This window comes from Rana temporaria, chromosome 3, assembly GCF_905171775.1.
Source record: "Rana temporaria chromosome 3, aRanTem1.1, whole genome shotgun sequence".
NCBI lineage: Eukaryota > Metazoa > Chordata > Amphibia > Anura > Ranidae > Rana > Rana temporaria.
In genome coordinates, this window is record NC_053491.1 from 18,193,462 (window position 1) to 18,214,855 (window position 21,394).

The 21,394-nt window shown below is 44.6% G+C and overlaps 2 protein-coding genes across 4 annotated transcripts in view; both read right to left on the minus strand.

Annotated features, from left to right (window-relative positions):
- Positions 1-13,440: 13,440 nt before the first annotated feature.
- LOC120930331 (DNA-directed RNA polymerase II subunit RPB1-like) lies at positions 13,441-16,774 on the minus strand. The gene is made up of 3 exons (XM_040341531.1): positions 16,754-16,774; positions 15,103-16,318; positions 13,441-14,443 (listed from the first exon to the last, which is right to left on the minus strand). Exons 1-3 carry the CDS (start codon positions 16,772-16,774, stop codon positions 14,268-14,270), a joined length of 1,413 nt encoding a protein of 470 aa, XP_040197465.1. The 3' UTR covers positions 13,441-14,267.
- ASB7 (ankyrin repeat and SOCS box containing 7) overlaps positions 15,321-21,394 on the minus strand; it is a 70,798-nt gene continuing 64,724 nt past the window's right edge. For all 3 annotated transcript variants that reach the window (XM_040342322.1, XM_040342323.1, XM_040342321.1), the window contains exon 6: positions 15,321-17,547. In XM_040342322.1, coding sequence (XP_040198256.1) covers positions 17,408-17,547 — 140 coding nt within the window. In that variant the 3' untranslated portion in view covers positions 15,321-17,407. The remainder of the gene's footprint in view (positions 17,548-21,394) is intronic.

Sequence of the window (21,394 nt, forward strand, 5' to 3'; positions counted from 1 at the left end):
ATACATGTCTGAATTAACTAACACTCAAAGTCCCTTCTAAATTTAAAGCAGCGCCAGCCCAACAGGGGCAGGCCGTTACATAAGTAAGGTTTGCTTTTTTAGGTACCAGTCACAAGGCATTTTCATGCATTTGCTCAGACCAATTTCATTTAACAGATCTCAGTTCTATTCCAGAAGAAATATGCTTTACAGATACTGGCATATGATGTTTTCCCATTCGATACCAATATTCAGTATTGAGAAACACAAAAAAGGAAATTGGGCAGCTGTGATTAATAAAGTCAATTACATTCTGGAAATATCATGTACTGAACAATGTAACAACATGTATTGAGGTTTACTGGCACATGGTGGCTATCAGGACTAGCAGTACTTCACTCTGTGTCAACAGGGAACAGGCAAAGCAGTGCATGATGTGAACTTTATCCAGAGGTCTGGACACATTGATCCAGTTATCTGCATATGCAACAATTATCTACATATCCACCAAATGCAGCAAGCAGAATCATACACTATATTATCAAAAGTATTGGGATGCCTACATAGCCTCCAACTGTCCCTAATTTTGAGGGACTGTCCCTGATTTGGAACAAAGTCCCTCTGTCCCTCTTTCCTCCTCATTTGTCCCTCATTTTGGTCTGATCTATACAGTTGTATACAAAATGTACTTTTTATCTTTCAAAAAGTGTTTTCTGGGCTAGAGCTTTCATCCAATTTCGAAATTGCTGCATTTGTAAATATAAAGGAATAGTAGTGGTAAAAAAGGAACTTGTGGGTTTAACAAATATTTTTTTTGTATACTTCCCCTTATTTATGCAGTATATTTCTGTGCGTTAGTGCGCGGGCAACGCAGTAAGGCTCGGATTCACAAAGCACTTGCGCCGACGTATCTCAAGATACGCCGTCGTAAGTACAAAAGTGCGTCGTGTCTATGCGCCGACCCACAAACTAAGATACGCCTAAAAATAGGCTTCATCCGACCGACGTAACTTGCCTACGCCGGCGTATCGTGGGCGCATATTTACGCTGGACGCATGTGGCGCTCCCATTGATTTTCTATTCAAATATGCAAATGAGGGAGATACGCCGATTCACGATCGTACTTGCGCCCGGCGCAGGCTACGACTGGTGCGCATAAGTTGTACGTACGGCGTAAAGTTATGCCCCATAAAGGAGGTGTAACTCAGCAGCATCCATGCAAAGGGCTGCACCAGGGAACACAAGCCAACGTATTTTACGTAGTTTTTCGTTGTACGTGAATAGGGCTGGGCGTAGGTTACGTTCACGCCGTAGGCAGTGATCTGGCGTATCTTAGGCAGTTGTTCAGACGTGATTGTGAGCATGCGCACTGAGATGCGCCCACGGGACGGCGAATGCGCAGTTGGCAATACGTATCTGTCTGGCGCTCGGCCCATCATTTGCATGGGGTCACGCCTCATTAGCATGGCTCACGCCCACTTCCACTTACGCTGACTTACGCCTGAGAAATCCAGCGCAGATTTGGGAGCAAGTGCTTTGTGAATTCAGTGCTTGCCTCTCTGCGCTGCGTCGGCGTAGCGTAAAGAAGATACACTACGGCAGCATAAATATGCGCCGATGTCTGTGAATTCGGGCCTATATTTCAGTGCATTACATGCCGTTTAACGCAGTATATTTCAGTGCGTCACTTCACGTTTAACGCAGTATATTTCAGTGCGTTATTGCACATTTAATACAGTATATTTCTGAGCGTTACTGGACGTTTAATGCAGTATATTTCTGTGCGTTACTGCACGTTTAACACAGTATATTTCTGAGCATTACTGCACAACTGCACGTTTAACGCAGTATATTTCTGTGCATTAATGCACGTTTAACACAGTTTATTTCTGTGCGTTACTGCATGTTTAACGCAGTTTTACTGCAGTATATTTTAGTGTGTCAGTGGAGTGTGTCTGTGTTGTGAGTACTCAGTTTAAAGTGCACCAATTCCATACAGACGAACGGATTTTCCAATAGGAATTTTTTTAGTCGTAAAAAATAGAGAACATGTTCTCTATCTAAGTCGTCTGAATTTCCGATGGGGCATACACACGGTCGGAATATCCGATGAAAAGCTCCCATCTGACTTTTTCCATCAGAAACCGCGTGTACGCGGCATTGGCGCTTTTCCTGACTCTGGTAGGTTACAGTGACATGGAAAATGTAGTATTCGGACATCTGTTGGTCGAGAGAGGAGGAGAAGGGTGATGCATTTCACAATTTTTGTGATGCATTTCACAATTTTTTCAGTCCTCGCAGGCCAGGGCTGTCAGCTTTCACATCCCATCGTCAGTGTCTCCATTGGGTTATTGGGAGATGAGAGTAAACCACTGGCCAGAACTTGCCCATTATTCAACTGAGATTCTGGGCTGCCCTGCATCCAGCATGCTTTCCGAATGGGCATTCAGTGATACTGGAGGTTTTGTTACCGATAATAGAATGCATCTGTCCACAGACTCTGTGGACCATCTGACATTTATCAAAATTAATCAGTCCTGAATTACCAGCAGCTATGAAGCCCCTGATGCCAATGTTGCTGATTAAATGTTTTTGGGATGTGGAATCTCTGCAAGACTTCTAGGCTGCCTAGCGTTATGAGTGTTGATTTCACCTGGAAGAATTTTTTTGGTGTAGGTTTCATGGGCACAATTAGCACCCAAAGACCAATTTTTCCGCACCTGTTTGACAGGTGCAGATCAATTCAATTTTTGACAGCAAGGCTAATTCTTGCTTTCATCAAGAGCAAAAGCAGAGCTATTGACCAATCACATTCCTTGTTTCATTTCAAGGTGGATGTAGCACTGGGTGTTCACATATGAAGAGCCTTTTGGAGACATTTTTGAAGAGCACACACATTTCCTTACTTTTTGATGATTGATTTTCACTGATGTTTTCCTTGAAGTGGGACTTTCACTGGACTGTCTGGTATATTGGGCACTATGTCATGCTATTTGTCACATGTCATATACAGGTGCATCTCATAAAATTAGAATATCATCAAAAAGTTCATTTATTTCAGTAATTTAATTCAAAAAGTGAAACTCACATTTTATATAGATGCGTTGCACAGAGCGATATACTGTATTTCAAGAATTTCTTTCTTTTATTTTAATGATTATGGCTTACAGCTAGTGAAAACCCAAAATTTAGTATCTCAAAAAATTATAATATTACATAAGACCAATAAAAAAAAAATGTTTAATACAGAAATGTTGGCTTACTGAAAAGTATGTCCATGTACTGTATAGTATGCACTCAATACTTGGTCAGGGCTCCATTTACATGAATTGCAGTGTGACATGGAGGTGATCAGGCTGTGGCACTGCCGAGGTGTTATGGAAGCCCAGGTTGTTTTGATAGTGACCTTCAGCTCGTCTGCATTGTTGGGTTTGGTGTCTCTCATCTTCCTCTTGACAATACCCCACAGAATCTCTATGGGGTTTAGGTCACGTGAGTTTGCTGGCCAGTCAAGCACAGTGATACCATGATCATTACACCAGGTATTGGTACTTTTGACAGTGTGGGCAGGTGTAGGTTAGAACTTCGAATTTATATTGTTGGGTGAGTGTCAGCCAATGGAGGGATTGACAGAGAGAGTGGAAGACGCTTTTGTAAGGTGGAGGAGTCTGGCAGCAGCATTTATCATAGACTGAAGGGGGATAACCTATTTAAAGGTAAGCCAATGAGGGGGGAGTTCCAGTAGTTGAGTCGAGGCGAGAGATAACCAGGGAGTGGACTAGGAACTTTGTGGTTTCATTGGTTAGGAAGAGACATATTTTGGAGATGTTGCGGAGGTTGAGGTGGCAAGCTTTGGACAGTGATTGGATGTGGGGCCGAAAGGAGCGTTCGGAGTCGAAGATAACCCCTTGCATGTGGGGATGGGTTGAAGGTTGTGCCATTGCTCTTGACAGAGAAGTCAGGGGAAGAGGCGGGTGGAGGAGGAAATATAGTGACGAACCACAATCACAGAGTTTAGAGCAGGGCTTGACAAATTTGCTTGGAATCTAGGAGCCAGCTAAAAAAGTTAGGAGCCAGGTTTTTTTTTTAACGACAAAGCTTTATTTTCAATATAAAAATTGATGGCATGGCACAGTGGTGACAATTGATGGCACAGTGGCTGCGTTTGATGGCATGGCACAGTGGTGACAATTGATGGCACAGTGGCTGTGTTTGATGGCATGGCACAATGACTGCGTTTGATGGCATGGCACAGTGGTGACAATTGATGGCATGGCACAGTGACTGCGTTTGATGGCATGGCACAGTGGTGACAACTGATGGCACAGTGGCTGTGTTTGATGGCATGGCACAGTGGCTGCATTTGATGGCATGGCACAGTGGTGACAATTGATGGCACAGTGGCTGCTTTTAATGGCATGGCACAGTGGCTGCGTTTGATGGCATGGCACAGTGGCAGCGTTTGATGACATGGCACAGTGGTGACAATTGATGACATGGCACAGTGGTGACAATTGATGGCATGGCACAGTGGCGACAATTGATGGCACAGTGGCTGCTTTTGATGGCATGGCACAGTGGTGACAATTGATAGGCACAGTGGCTGCAAAGTGAACAATATCAATATGCCTGTGCCCTAACTCAGTGGTGCTAGTGTGAACCATAAGTGCAACAATCCTATAAATTATGGTTTTAAATTATAGTCTTTTTGGCTTCTCTTACCATAACCTGCTGTTCGCGCTCTGTGTGATCACGTGACCGCCGTGTTTACTCTGCAGCCTCCGGCCAGCTCCTTTCCTGTGTCTCCCCGCGGCATTGACGTAGGTGGCACCGCCCTCTCAGAGGAATTCCCCAATCCCCGGGGCGAGAGGCGAGCGGAGGCGGAGCTCTCTGCTTGTATCATCCCCGACCCTGCACAGCTGACGGCGGCTCCATGACGATCTATCCATCCCGGCCGGCAGCTCGCCTCGCTCCAGCCCCCTCGAACCATAGGCCGCAAAGCATAGGCCTCAATTAGCGGCCACCACGGCGCGATCGCGAGATCGCGGGTGGGGGATGCGCGGCCGACGCTCACAGGATACCCCAGCTCTGCTGCCATGGGCGTCAGGTCGATAATTCTAGGCGCAACGGCGACCTGGCGCCCGGAATTTGTCGAATACTGATTTAGAGTTTTTTTTTTTTTTTAAAGCTGTAGGCCAAGAGTATAACCATCAGGGGGACTGGATGGACAACCTTGGTCGTGAATAGCTTTACAGGAGCTTTATAAAAAGCAATCAAAATCATTACAGCCCAATAAATTACAAGGTAGAAGAAAAGAAAAAAAGACCAGGAGTCAAGCTATACATGTTCAAGCTCTGTAATTTTGACTGCTCCTTTGAGCAGTGAAGGGTGCATTGGTTGCAGAATGTGGTCATAGTGAAACATTGTCATCCTATAGTATGAATTTTAATTAGGAGAGGATCAAGGGGCTTATGGAAGCAGCGGTGGTTTAGTTCCTGACCACAGAGCACAGCGCAGCAATCAGTAGAGGTGTTAGAGTGACAGGTTCTTAAGCTCATTAGACACACTACATGAACATGAACAAAATGGGTGGTGTGACCACTGACTGGAGCATGACCCGAGCATGACAATCCAAGGAGAGATATACAGTGGAAAACGCAGATGCCACACTTGGCTGATTGCTATAAGCCAAGGGAGCAGCAGACACACAGCAGTGACCGCAGACTTCCACTTGATTTAATAGGTCCTAAAGAGCTGCTAAAGCCCGATGATATTTAAAGAATGTGGACCTAAGACAACAAACTGTCCACAGAAGGCTTTAGTTCTGATGGCCTATTTGTTTTCCACAGCATGCTACTTGACAGCTACAATCCTAGTTTAATTGAACGGAGGGCCAAGTCTTCTAAGCAATGGTCTAAGTAGCAGATCATTTCTTAACCACTTGAGCTCCAGAATGTTTTACTCCCTTCATGACCAGGCCATTTTTTTGCTATGGGGCACTGCTCGACTTTAACTGGCAATTGCGTCGTGGGACGCTGTAACCTAAATAAAATGTATATAATTGTTTTCACACAAATATAGCTTTCTTTTGGTGGTATTTGATAACCACTGGTTATTTTCAGAACCAGTGCTAGTCTAAATTTAGAGCGGGTCAGAGAGTTAAAGCGGGAGTTCACCCAAATTTTTTTTTTTAACATTAGATTGGGCCTAATTACGGGAAGCAGAATCGGGTGTTTTGATTAAAATCAATGCAGTACTTACCTTTTTTGAGATCGATGTTCTCCCGCCGCTTCCGGGTATGGTCTGCGGGACTGGGCGTTCCTATTTGATTGACAGGCTTCCGACGGTCGCATACAGCGCGTCACGAGTTGCCGAACGTCGGTGCAGCGATATACGGCGCCTGCGCACCGACGTTCGGCTACTTTCGGAAACTGGTGACGCGCTGTATGCGACGGTCGGAAGGCTGTCAATCAAATAAGAACGCCCAGTCCCGCAGCCCATACCCGGAAGCGGCGGGAGAACATCCATCTCAAAAAAAGTAAGTACTGCATTGATTTTAATCAAAACATTCTGCTTCCTGTAATTAGGCCCAATCTAGTGTTAAAAATTTATTTTTTGGGTGAACCTCCACTTTAAGTGACTCTGACCAGGTTAATCTGTTTAAATTTGGAGCCTCTGTCCCAACTTTGGCTGTGCTGCAGGTTCATGCTGGCCGGGGCACGTTCACGTTGGCCCAGGGCAACTGATCTAGCGCGTGGGCCCCAGGAGTCGACTGGGTCCCCAAGCTGAAGAGGGTCCTGAGCTGTCCGTCCAGTTGGGAGGAAGCTAACCGATGGGGAGTCTGTCCGAGGGAATGCCAAGCACGAGGCTGGTGTTCTAGGAGGGGCCTGTCCGTCCATCGAGGGACCAGAACTTGGTACAGAGAGGCTGGACGTTGGTCGCCTGTCATTCGCTGAATTGAACAAAGTTACCTGAAGGAGATCCGAGTGCTGAATATGCTTAGGAGGATTCAGGACCACCATTATCTCTAACCTTTGGGAGGAACTGTGGCAGAGACTTAACCCCAAGTTCCGAGTGACATTCTGGCTGCCAGGCTGGTGAGAGAGGCCTGTCCAGGTGCGCTGTACCCACTCTGGCTAGAGTGGTGAAGTAAAAGTTGTCGTTGTAACAATAAAAATTGCATTGATGTTTATTGATTCCTGACCAGGAATCAATAAACATCAATGCAATTTTTATTGTCATTTAGCAGTGTGCTTCGTTCAAAGTCCCACAAATTCCCCCCTCAATTCGAGATCTGAAAATGGCTGTGCACCGACGCCCCCCATCCAACCTGATGGAGCTTGAGAGGTCCTGCAAAGAAGAAAGGGAGAAACTTCCCAAATATAGGTGTGCCAATCTTGTATATTCATACTCACAAAGACTTGAGGCTGTAATTGGTGCCTCCATATACAAGGTGCTTCAGTGTGGCATGTACATATACATGCTTATAAGCTTTCCGTGCCTCATCCATCACTATGTGTCTTGTAATACTCACCAGATCTATCTGACTTTGTGCTTTTCAGCTACAAAGTCTCTATAGGCTTGTGGACATTACCCTCCCGGGTCTTTGCAGGAATAAGGCAGCTCCTCCAGCACTCTCCTTCAACCACTGTGTATCCACTCTGAAGCTGCACTAAATGAAACATAAGCAGGATTTAACAAAAGAAAAGTGGGGTTCAAATAAAAGCCCGTTGGGTAGGATGTGAAGTCTTGAACCCTCAGGATATCAGAGGCTTTGGTGTGACTGCAATTCATATACTGCTTGTAAGATATCACTGCATATGTGCCTTTTGGCAGATTGTTGTCTACGCCAGGGGTGTCCAACCTGCGGCCCCAGACAACTATGGATGCAGCCCAACACAAATCGTAAATTTACCTCAAATTTTTAAATTTTTGGAAATTTCTGTAAAAATGCACTTACCGGTACACTTAGAGAACACATGTGGCCGAAGAACAAACTGACAGTATCTCTTTTAGTGGACTTTTATATGTTTTATCTTCCCAAATAAAAATGTCCCACTCTTCACAATCATGCCTTATTCATGTCATCAGTTTTGGGCAACACCTATACTTGTGGGCACCTATATTTAACCACTTAAGAACCCATTCACGGCGATATACGTCGAGAGTATGACACGGCTGGGCACAATCGTGTACCTGTACGTGTCTCTTTAAGCCCAGCCGTGGGGTCGCTAGTGACCCGTTCCGAAGCTCCGTGACCGCGGGACCCGCGGACCTGATCGCCGCCGTTGTCCCGCGATCGGTCACAGGAGCTGAAGAACGGGAAGAGGCGAGTGTAAACAAACCTTCCCCGTTCTTCATTGTGGCAGTCTCAGTGATCGTCTGATCCCTGATATAGGGAAAGACGATCAGTGACTTCACACGTCCAGCCCCGCCCTCCTACAGTTAGAAGCACATATGAGATCACACATAACCCCTACAGGGCCCCCAGCGCCCCCTAGTGGTTAACTCCTAAACTGCAATTGTAATTTTCACAGTAATCAATGCATTTTTATAGCACTATAACAAAAATGTATCAAAATTGTCCGATGCGTCCGCCATAATGTCGCAGTCCCAAAAAAAAAAAAAAAAAAAAAAAAAAAAAAAAAAAATCGCTAGTAGTAAAAAAAAATTATTAATAAAAATGCAATAAAACTATCCCCTATTTTGAAAACGCTATCAATTTTGAGCAAACCAATCGATAAACGCTTATTGCGATTTTTTTTACCAAAAATAGGTAGAAGAATACGTATCGGCCTAAACTGAGGAAAAAAATTGTTTTTATATCTTTTTTTTGTGGATATTTATTATAGCAAAAAGTAAAAAATATTGCATTTTTTTTTCAAAATTGTCGCTCTATTTTTGTTTATAGCGCAAAAAATAAAAACCGCAGAGGTGATCAAATACACCAAAAGAAAGCTCTATTTGTGAAGAAAAAAGGTCATCAATTTTGTTTGGGTGCCACGTCGCACAACCGCGCAATTGTCAGTTAAAGCGACGCAGCGTTGAATCGGAAAAAAATGGCCCGGTCATTGGGCAGCCAATTCTTCCGGGGCTGAAGTGGTTAAAAAAGGTGCATAATGGTCCGGGTCATAAGTGGTTAAAGCGGTGTTCCAGCCGCGATTTTTTTTTTTTAAAGTCAGCAGCTACAAAGACTGTAGCGGCTGACTTTTAATAGGGACACTTACCTGTCCTAGGCGCCCGCGATGTCGGCCCCCCAAGGCCAATCCCTCGATCGTGGCAGGTCCCGGCGCCTACATCCTCACTAAGGGAAACAGGCAGTGGAGCCTTGCGGCTTCAGTGCCCGTTTCCTACTGCGTATGCGCGAGTCGCGCAGCGCTTTATGAATGGGCGGCTGTTCTCTGGGATACACACAGTTCCCAGAGACAGCGCGCCCTATTCCCCAGAAGACAAAGGGAGGAGGACATTAATGAAGACCAGCCGCGGACTAAGAAGAGGCAGATTGGGAAGATCAGCCCAGCATGCGCCATTTCTGGTAAGTCAAAAAAAAAATAGTTTTTATTTATTTTTTTTGGAGCATTTTTATGTCTTTTTTTTTTTTTGGGTGGACCTCCGCTTTAAAGTATTACTAAACCCAGGACTCTGCATTCACTGTATCTGGTCTCCCACAGTACACAGAACATGGAAATGCAATTATTTTAGTAATTATAAACTGCTAAATACCTTTTCTCATCAGCAGTTTATAGCAGTCTTGTGACTTCTATAAGTGTCTGGTTAAAGCTTGTAGTTTTCATCTTGCTTTAGCGGTCCTATGAGGATGAAGGACCCCTGATCCTCTGTCTGGACAGTGCCCATTGGCCCTGTGCTGATCACATGCACTTTCCCAGGAAAAAAACAAAACAAACTCTAGCAATACATATTCATGTGCAGATTTCTCCCTTACCCTCTGTACTATCCGGAGATGAATTGGGGACACTGGAAGAAGGCGAGGATCAGAAGAGACAGGATCAAACAGACTTTTTACACAAGGCAGAGGACTAACCCCTTAGGTTTCACAGTGATTATAACAAGCATGCTTTACTGCATATACAGACTGATTTTACTGTTGTGGGTTTAGTAACACTTTAACCACTTAAGGACCGCCCCCTGCACATATACGTCGGCAGAATGGCACGGCTGGGCACATGTACGTACAGGTACGTCCTGTACTAGTACCCAGCCGAGTGCGGCGATCGGTCTCCGGAGCTGGAGAACGGGGAGAGCTGTGTGTAAACACGGCTTCCCCGTTCTTCACTGTGGCGGCTGCATCGATCGTGTGTTCCCTTTTATAGGGGGACACAATCGATGGCGTCACACCTACAGCCACACCCCCCTACAGTTGTAAACACACACTAGGTGAAACGAAAACCCTTCAGCGCCCCCTAGTGGTTAACTCCCAAACCGCAACTGTCATTTTCAAAGTAAACAATGCATTTTAAATGCATTTTTTGCTGTGAAAATGCCAATGGTCCCAAAAATGTGTCAAAATTGTCCGAAGTGTCCGCCATAATGTTGCAGTCACGAAAAAAATTGCTGATCGCCGCCATTAGTAGTAAAAAAAAAAAAAAAATTATAAAAATGCAATAAAACTATCCCCTATTTTGTAAACGCTATAAATTTTGTGCAAACCAACCGATAAACGATTATTGCAATTTTTTTTACCAAAAATAGGTAGAAGAATACGTATCGGCCTAAACTGAGGAAAAAAAATGTTTTTTTATATATTTTTGGGGGATATTTATTATAGCAAAAAGTAAAAAATATTGCATTTTTTTCAAAATTGTCGCTCTATTTTTGTTTATAGCGCAAAAAATAAAAACCGCAGAGATGATCAAATACCACCAAAAAAAAAGCTCTATTTGTGGGGAAAAAAATTGTTTGGGAGCCACATCGCACGACCGCGCAATTGTCTGTTAAAGCGACGCAGTGCCGAATTGTAAAAACCCCTTGGGTCATTTAGCAGCATATTGGTCCGGTCCTTAAGTGGTTAAGTATGAAGAACACGAAGGGCAAAATTAGGACAAAAATATCTGATGAGCACCTTGAGAAATCATTGAGAATTGCCACTACATCCATCCAACCAGATATTGATGCATTTATTGAAAACAATAGGTTACCCTCTTACTTACCCTCTAAGATAACTTGTGATGTGCCCGACTTGTTTTGCTCATCAGCTCTCCTTATTGTTGGTTTATTGTATGTGCGCCCAAGACCATTCCTCTTCTTCCAATGTGGCCCAGGAAGGTCAAAAGATTGGACACCCCTGATCTACACACAATGCTGCTCATAGGTATTAGGTAAGAGCAGACCAGCTGCTGATTAATCTTTCTCTGGAGGCCCTGGAAGGATCCTGACCATATTGTCAGGATACACCCGGATGTCTGATTGGCAGCTGGCTCAGTCTCTCACTGTGCTACTGAGAGCCTGAGCCAGTTGCTCCCGACCCCTCTCCAGAGATCACTGGAGGGGCACCTGCATGTCTGATTGTCAGCTGGCTCAGGCTCACTCTGCTGCTGAGAGCCTGAGCTAGTTGCTCCCGACCCCTCTCCAGAGAGCACTGATAGGGCATCCGCGTGTCTGATTGGCAGCTGGCTCAGGCTCACTGTGCTACTGAGAACCTGGGCCAGTTGCTCCCACCCCCTCTCCAGTTTCTGGCATTATGTGGACAGAAAAAGTGTAAGTCTCAATGATGACCAATAACAGCATATACAAATTCTTGTTCTGAGCTGAGCTAAAGCTTGCTGATGTCAGAGAGCCGCTCCAGGCTCTGGAAGGATCCTGACCATATTGTCAGGATCCACTCGGATGTCTGCTTGGCAGCTGGCTCAGTTTCACTGTGCTACTGAGAGCCTGAGCCAGTTGCTCCCACCCCCTCTCCAGAGAGCACTGGAGGGGCACCCGCATGTCTAATTGGCAGCTGGCTCAGTCTCTCTGTACTGCTGAGAACCTGAGCCATTTGCTCTCACCCCCTCTCCAGAGAGCATTGGAGGGGCACCCGGATATCTGATTGGCAGCTGGCTTAGCCTCACTGTGCTGCCGAGAGCCTGGGCCAGTTGCTCCCACCCCCTCTCCAGAGAGCACTGGAGGGGCACCCGCATGTCTAATTGGCAGCTGGCTCAGTCTCACTGTACTGCTGAGAACCTGAGCCATTTGCTCCCACCCCCTCTCCAGAGAGCACTTATGGGGCACCCGGATGTTAGATTGGCAGCTGGCTTAGCCTCACTGTAATGCTGAGAGCCTGAGCCAGATACTCACACCCCCTCTCCAGAGGGCACTAGAGGGGCACCGCTCTCTGCTCCAAGAAGACCAAGAACAGAGTGGAAAGTTATCATGTGATCGCTCAGTTCTTGGGCTTAAAGACGGTGGGGGACAGCTGCAGCAAGGAGGGGAGTATGTAGTGTATATATATATATATTTTTTTTTTAATTTTTAACTTCAAAAAGATTTAAAAAAATAAAACAATCGTCATCTTTCCCATTACCGAAATGATACACAGCATGTCATTTCTCAAAATTTAACTTTTATTATTTATGTATATAAATAAGACACCATAGCACCATACACATAAGAGAAAACAAAGTCACGGAGCAGAGGTAAGGGATAAAACTATGTTTAAACTGCAAACATAATGCTGCCTAAAAAAGTGATACATATCATAGCACAGGGAATTTTTTTTTGTTTTTTTGATGTAACCAAGTTGCTTGGTTCCATGAATGGATTAACTCTGCTGACTGATCCATATAGAAAAGATTACAAAATTAGCTATTATATTTTTCTCATGGATATTAAATGTCTCCTGAATAGTCAATCCTAGAAATAATAAGATTGGGGGGGGGGGGGCAACACAAGACCTGATATCTGCCTGAACTATAACTGCTGAGAATCGAGGAGAGACAGATTCCTTCCAGACTAAGTTCAGACTTTGTCATTTTCGGGTCAAGCTCTTTAACCTTTATATATAAAAAAAAGTAATAATGGCAGAATACACCCAAAAGGGATCTATTTTGTGATTATAATCTTTTCACATAAAGAATAGTTTTTATTGGACAGTTTATATGATTTGCTGCTATTCACACTTTTTTGTCATTTAGTGGGCAGTTCTTTCTACAGGACTAAGTTCTGTAGGCGGGTCGACCCCATATTCCGGCCCCTGAGGTTCATCTTCCAGTGATTCAAACTGAGCAGCGAGTGGGCTAATTGAATTCCACTTGATCTGATTGGTGGAAATGGCCATGAGACACGCCTCCCAGGCCGTGCATGGGGCTTTGGCGCTTGCTGGAGGGTACAGGCTCATCTTCTAGACCAGGGGTCTCCAAACTTTTCAAACAAAGGGCCAGTTTATTTTCCTTCAGACTTTAGGGGGGCCGGATTGTGGCCAGCAGGGGCAGAAAATGTCATGAGCCCATCATCAGTGAGAATAAATATGGCCTCAGGGTTGGTGGTCAATAGGAGTGGTGCCCCTATTAGTAGGAGGAATAGTATCCCATCATTGGTATCCATAGAAGAAAAAATGCCCTATTGTTGCTGTGAGTGGGAGGAATAGTGCCCCAAGGCTACCCAGAGGGCCACATCTGGCCCTCGGGCCACAGTTTAGAGACCCCTGTTCTAGACTATGAGAGTCTGACAACTTCTGCGGTGGACAGAGCTTGTGGTGCACCTGGTGGTATGCAGGGCTTTTAGTGGGAATGTGGGGGAATGCCATTCCAGCATCTCCATCACTGTATATATGTAATGGCAAGGGGTTCTGGGGTGTGCTGGAAGAAGGGTCATAGATAAGGGGGTGCCACCAGTCCTCCTGTACAGGGCTCATACCAGCAGGGTGAATCAAAAGTGGGCAGGGAGGTAGGTTGGTCAGGCAGGGGGGCAGTTACTGGAACCAATCCCCTGTATGGCTCTCTCTGCAGCTGAAAGCTGGCTTTTCCCCCCTCTCCCTCCTCAAGTCTTTCAGCTGCTGCAGAGAAGGCCATACAAAGGATCTGTTCCAGTAATTGCCCCCCGCCACACCAATCGCCCTCCCTACTGTCCAGGCCACCCTGTGTGCCTCCCTACCCCTGCAGTGCTGCCAGCTTCCCTCCTCTCCTTCCCGCCATTTTTGCTGGGGAGTTTTTTTGTTGGAAAGGGGTATATGGTTGTTGTAAGGGGTATATGGTTGTTGTAAGGGGTATATGGTTGTTGGAAGGGGTATATTGTTGTTGGAAGGGGTATATTGTTATTGGAAGGGGTATATAGTTGTTGGAAGGGGTATATTGTTATTGGAAGGGGTATATAGCTGTTGGAAGGGGTATATAGTTGTTGGAAGGGGTATATAGTTGTTGGAAGGGGTATATTGTTGTTGGAAGGAGTATATAGTTGTTGGAAGGGGTATATAGTTGTTGGAAGGGGTATATTGTTGTTGGAAGGGGTATATTGTTGTTGGAAGGGGTATATTGTTGTTGGAAGGGGTATATACCGTGTTTCCCCGAAAATAAGCCCTGGTCTTATATTAATTTTGGGAACCAAAAACACACGGTAGGGCTTATTTTTGGGGTTGGGCTTGCTATTTTTTGTGTGGTCTTCTCTACTACCCCTCTCCCTCCCTGCCTGACAGGAAACCCCTGTTGTGAAGTAAAGTAAAATGTATTGTGTCGGGTACCTTTTTATAGCGCCGCTCTGGGCTTCCATTGCCTGCCTGTGCTCTCTTCCACGAGCCAAGCTTTGCAGAGGGAGGGGGGCCGAGATCCCCCACTGAGAGGCAGGAGAAGGAGATCTGAGTGCCGCTCTGGGCTTCCATAGCCCACCTGAGCTCTCTTCCATGAGCCAAGCTATGCAGAGGGAGGGGGGCCGAGATCCCCCACCCGCCACACCAATCGCCCTCCCTACTGTCCAGGCCACCCTGTGTGCCTCCCTACCCCTGCAGTGCTGCCAGCTTCCCTCCTCTCCTTCCCGCCATTTTTGCTGGGGAGTTTTTTTGTTGGAAAGGGGTGTATAGTTGTTGGAAGGGGTGTATAGTTGTTGGAAGGGGTGTATAGTTGTTGGAAGGGGTGTATAGTTGTTGGAAGGGGTGTATAGTTGTTGGAAGGGGTATATTGTTGTTGGAAGGGGTATATAGTTGTTGGAAGGGGTATATAGTTGTTGGAAGGGGTATATTGTTGTTGGAAGGGGTATATGGTTGTTGGAAGGGGTATATGGTTGTTGGAAGGGGTATATGGTTGTTGGAAGGGGTATATTCTTGTTGGAAGGGGTATATAGTTGTTGGAAGGGGTATATTGTTATATTGTTGTTGGAAGGGGTATATTGTTGTTGGAAGGGGTATATAGTTGTTGGAAGGGGTATATAGTTGTTGGAAGGGGTATATAGTTGTTGGAAGGGGTATATTGTTGTTGGAAGGGATATATAGTTGTTGGAAGGGGTATATAGTTGTTGGAAGGGGTGTATAGTTGTTGGAAGGGGTGTATAGTTGTTGGAAGGGGTATATTGTTGTTGGAAGGGGTATATAGTTGTTGGAAGGGGTATATAGTTGTTGGAAGGGGTATATTGTTGTTGGAAGGGGTATATTGTTGTTGGAAGGGGTATATGGTTGTTGGAAGGGGTATATGGTTGTTGGAAGGGGTATATGGTTGTTGGAAGGGGTATATTCTTGTTGGAAGGGGTATATAGTTGTTGGAAGGGGTGTATAGTTGTTGGAAGGGGTGTATAGTTGTTGGAAGGGGTATATAGTTGTTGGAAGGGGTATATAGTTGTTGGAAGGGGTATATAGTTGTTGGAAGGGGTATATTGTTGTTGGAAGGGGTATATAGTTGTTGGAAGGGGTATATTGTTGTTGGAAGGGGTATATAGTTGTTGGAAGGGGTATATAGTTGTTGGAAAGGGGTGTATAGTTGTTGGAAGGGGTGTATAGTTGTTGGAAGGGGTGTATAGTTGTTGGAAGGGGTGTATAGTTGTTGGAAGGGGTGTATAGTTGTTGGAAGGGGTATATTGTTGTTGGAAGGGGTATATAGTTGTTGGAAGGGGTGTATAGTTGTTGGAAGGGGTATATTGTTGTTGGATGGGGTATATAGTTGTTGGAAGGGGTACATTTTTGTTGGAAGGGGTATATTGTTGCCGGCTGCAGGGAATCTATTTTACTTTTCTTGTTAACATTTCTATACAAATTACTAAACACAAAATGATATTCTGTAGAGACGGTACAGATAGGTGGGGAGTGGTACCCAGGGACGGTGCTTGAAGGTGGGTAGGGGCAGAGACAAGGGGTTAGCTGAAAGCGGGGCGTGCCTTCTCCTGTTCTTTGAGGGGGAAAAAAAAGCCCTGATGGTATATATGCCTAGGGGAGTATGCATCTGGGTCCGATGCCCAAAACGCATGCAGTCTGCATTCCGGAGATTCATCTCTGGGCGCATACTCCTCCCCTAAATGAAAGTACCGCTAAGTGCACCACCCAGCCCTGTCCACCATCAAACACTTTAATAGGGGGTCTTGATGGTGAGCCTGTGTTCTCCAGCCGCAGAGCCTCGTGCACGGGAGGGGGGGGAGGGGCTATTTTTTTTTTTAACTGCTTATTTTGTAAAGAAAAATTATCTGAAAGAACAAATTTCAGCCAACTGGCTGATTACCATTTACACAAATGACTTTGAGGTCTCCAAACGAAGAAAAAAAAAAAAAAAAAAAAAAACCACAGCAAGGTTTAACCTAAAGTTTGGTTCGTCCTTCAGCAGTGCTTTTTCGGACATAAAAAATATTTTCAAAGAGGTACACAAACCTTTCTTCTATTGGCTAACATTAGATTAGCCTGCGTCTTATCACCAGTGCATGCCTTACAGCAAAAAAATCATCCACAAATTTGGTTTGTAACGCGTTCCCTGCGATCTACGTACAACGCCGGCTGCCATTTTTATAGGTTGAAACGCAGTGACGAAACGCAGCCCAGCAAATCGCTAAGAACCAGTAATGACGTGGAGGCGTGCTCCTAGCAAAACTGATGAGCTGCTCCTTCCATACAATGGCTGCCATTGGTGCAGGCGGGTAACAGGGCCACGTTTGAAGAGAGGGGGGCCACGTTTGCTCTGAGTCGGGTATGAGAACAAAGAAAGTTTCATAAAGTGTTAAGTGTTTTCTTTTCTCTCTTTTTTTTTTTTGTTTTTCAAGTGAAAGTGTGGACCTTAAGAGGTTAAGACTTTCTATCACACCATATAAAATAAAAATAAAAAAAAGAACAGGGAAAATAATATTAAACAAAAAAAAAAATATATATATAAAAATGTATACCTGCCTTCTGACTCCAACCCACATCAGAAATTGCATAGGATATACTTGTGCAAGACAACAGCCTACCCTCAGTTTTGGAATAATCAAATCTGAAATGACGCAACAAAGTCTCTGCTGCGGGGGGGGGGGGGACACACCCACCCGCAACTCAGACGTCATCGTATTTGTGTTTTAAGTAGTCCTTCATGACCCTGGCAATGGGGAGCTCATCCAGTAGCTTGAGGTTCTGCAGTCCTATACAGTGGCGAATTTTAATCCGACACAAATCTTGAAGGAATCGGGGCTGTCCTGCGCACGGGGGAAACAATAGAATCAAATATTAGAATAAAATCTCCAACACATACATTCATTACATCATAAAAAAAAACTTTAGCCATTGTTCACAATGAATGCGGCTTTGGAATCGGGCAACTTTACTTGAAATCGCAAGAGCTGCAGGTCAGTGCAACTTGGCCGACATCAAGTTTCACCTGGTCGTTGGTGTATTCATTTGTGCAGAAGTATGACGATATGGACTCCGAACATGTTTCGCCCACTGGGGATTTTGATGACCACTAGTTGATCTAGATCAGTGTTTCTCAACTCCAGTGCTCAAGGCGCCCCCAACAGGTCATGTTTTCAGGCTTTCACGTTTTCTATTATTTTGCACAGGTGATTTGATCAGTTTGACTGCCTTAGTAATTGCCACAGCCCATAGGTGGGCGCAGCCTATTGCATTAAGGCAGGGATCGACAAATCCCGGGCGCCAGGTCGCCATGGCGACTAGAAATAGTGTCCTGGCGACTTGGCTTGGAAGATGAGCTGGCGCCATCTGGTGGTGAGCCGTTGGTATTACAAGTTATTACCACCAGATGTGTGAGCTGGCGCCATCTGGTGGTGGCCGTTGGTATTACAAGTTAAGCATTACAAGTTAAACAGCAATTCTAATGTCATTTTTCACTATTTTCACTGCCATCTCCTTCCCTCTAATTAGAACCCCTAAACATTATATATATTTTTTATCCTAACACCCTAGAGAATAAAATGGCGATCGTTGCAATACTTTCTGTCATGCCGTATTTGCGCAGCGGTCTTACAAGCGCACTTTTTTGGGAAAAAATTACACCTTTTTTAATTAAAAAATAAGACAACAGTAAAGTTATCCCCATTTTTGTTATATTATGAAAGATAATGTTACGCCGAGTAAATTCATACCCAACATGTCACGCTTCAAAATTACATCCGCTCGTGGAATGCTGACAAACTTTTACCCTTTTAAATCTCATTTAAAAAAAATCTACAGGTTGCATGTTTTGAGTTACAGAGGAGGTCTAGGGCTAGAATTATTGCTCTCGCTCTACCAATCGCGGCGATACCTCACATGTGTGGTTTTAACACCGTTTACATATGCGGGCGCTGCTCACGTATGTGTTCGCTTCTGCGCGCAAGCTCGTCGGGACGGGGTGCGTTTTCTGGCTCCTAACTTTTTTAGCTGGCTCCTGGATTCCAAGCAAATTTGTCAACCCCTGCATTAAGGTGTGCACCCCAAAGCTCAAACATATTTGCATGTGTATATACAGTATACTGATGGTGTCAGCAGAGCGGTGGACGTTGTCATTAGGTTTTTTTTTTTATTATTATATATTTATTTTATTTTAGGAGCCCCATTAGGGAGCTTTGGTGAAATATCAGGGGTCTATTTTTGTGCGTTACTGCACGCCTAATGCAGTATATTTCAGTGTGTTACTGCACCCTTAACGCAGTATATTTCTGTGCATTACTGCATGTTTAACGCAGTATATTCCAGTGTGTTACTGCACGTTTAATGCAGCATATTTCTGTGCATTAGTGCACGTTTAACGTTGTATATTTCGGTGTGTTATGTGCCGTTTAATGCTGTATTTTTCTGTGCGTTAGTGCATGTTTAACGCAGTATATTTCGGTGCAATCTGCACAACACAGGGTGATTAGGGTGTGCCCAGGCACACCTGGCACACGCCTATGCCACAGCCATTTCATCTGAGGGAAATCCTGAAAAAATGACCTGTTGGGGCACCTTGAGGACTGGAATTGAGAAACGCTGATCTAGAAGCTATATCAGAAATTAAATAGTATGGTGACTGTAAAACACAACATACGGTGCATTCACATATTTATTCACTATTTTAGGCCGTTTCGCGCTTGCCCTCCACACTTATTGTTAACCAAAAACAAGATCATCTGCAGACAGTGTAATTTTGTGTGACCACAGGAGACACAACAGGACCAAACTATAATACATACATATTTATGTTAACCAATCTCTCTGCTCAAATTATTTATTCAAGGGATGTGGTGCTAAACGTGCCATTTACCCACACTAGTGTGTCCATTCTCTCCACTCAGGTCTCAGATTACACTCAGCTTCTTGTTGTGCAATGTGTATGACATCCCCGCCCCCTGCCTTCTGAAGCTCAGAAATGCTGTGTAAATTGTGCACTTTGAACATTCGGAACTCCAGGATTTACACAGCATTTCTGAGCTTCAGAAGGCAGGGGGTGAGAATCTGATAGTCACACACTGCACTGCATAGAGCAGGGAGCTGAGTGTAATCTAAGTCATTAGTGGGGGGAATGGACCCCCCCCCCCATATACACAGTCTTTTAAAGCGGAGTTCCACCCAAAAATTGAACTTCCGCTTTTATAAACCCCCCCCCCCCCCCCCCCCCGGTGTCACATTTGGCATCTTTCAGGGGGGAGGGGGGGTGAAGATTTGCACCCACTTCCAGGAATACACTAGTGCGGCAGCCACGCCCCTACCCGCAGCCCCTGCTGTCTTCTGGAAAACACACTGTTCCCCCGAGAGAGCGGGGACCAGTGACGGCGCGCCGCGCTGCTCGCACATGCGCAGTCACATTTGGCATCTTTCAGGGGGGAGGGGGGTGAAGATTTGCAAAGGAATGGGGTTTAGGGATGTTGGCGCTGCTTAGGTTGGTTGGTGAATATCCACGAGATGTCCTGTGTATTGTAAGTTAATTGTAGGGAAACTTCAGAGTACTAGGAGAGACCAATGAGGATGAGTCTCCTAGACCTGTGCGTTATTATGGCCAAACGTCCAGGTGCTGTCCCCTGTTAATGCTTGTATTCAGCACTGGTGACCCAATGATCTGTTGGTTCTTCCAGTGGGAATATTACATTTATATCCAAAGGGTGGGAAGGTAGCCAATAATATTAAATCTCTGAGCTAGCAACACTATATAATTGATTCCAATGTGTAGCCTCACAATATGATGTGCGATGAGTACACAGATCCAGATAATGGGTACAAGATGTAAGACCTCCGCAATTGTTTAGAATAAAAAAGATTATTTTTTGCAATAAATGTGTAAGATGGTTAGGTGTTCCCCGTGACACCGTGCGTTATGTGATATTGCAATACTATACTGTGGTTTAGATAAATGATCAATAAATGAAAATAATTAAAGATGCATAGTCCAGGACCCTGTGCAGGTAGGCAAGGTACGTTGTGTTATAAAATCTCCCGTGTAAGTCTGCTCTTACCAAAGAGCGTGTATATAAAGGTAGGTATCTGGACAAAATATAAAATAGAGTAAAATAACACCAAAAATTGAGACCAATTTTTGGTGTTATTTTACTCTATTTTATATTTTGTCCAGATACCTACCTTTATATACACGCTCTTTGGTAAGAGCAGACTTACACGGGAGATTTTATAACACAACGTACCTTGCCTACCTGCACAGGGTCCTGGACTATGCATCTTTAATTATTTTCATTTATTGATCATTTATCTAAACCACAGTATAGTATTGCAATATCACATAACGCACGGTGTCACGGGGAACACCTAACCATCTTACACATTTATTGCAAAAAATAATCTTTTTTATTCTAAACAATTGCGGAGGTCTTACATCTTGTACCCATTATCTGGATCTGTGTACTCATCGCACATCATATTGTGAGGCTACACATTGGAATCAATTATATAGTGTTGCTAGCTCAGAGATTTAATATTATTGGCTACCTTCCCACCCTTTGGATATAAATGTAATATTCCCACTGGAAGAACCAACAGATCATTGGGTCACCAGTGCTGAATACAAGCATTAACAGGGGACAGCACCTGGACGTTTGGCCATAATAACGCACAGGT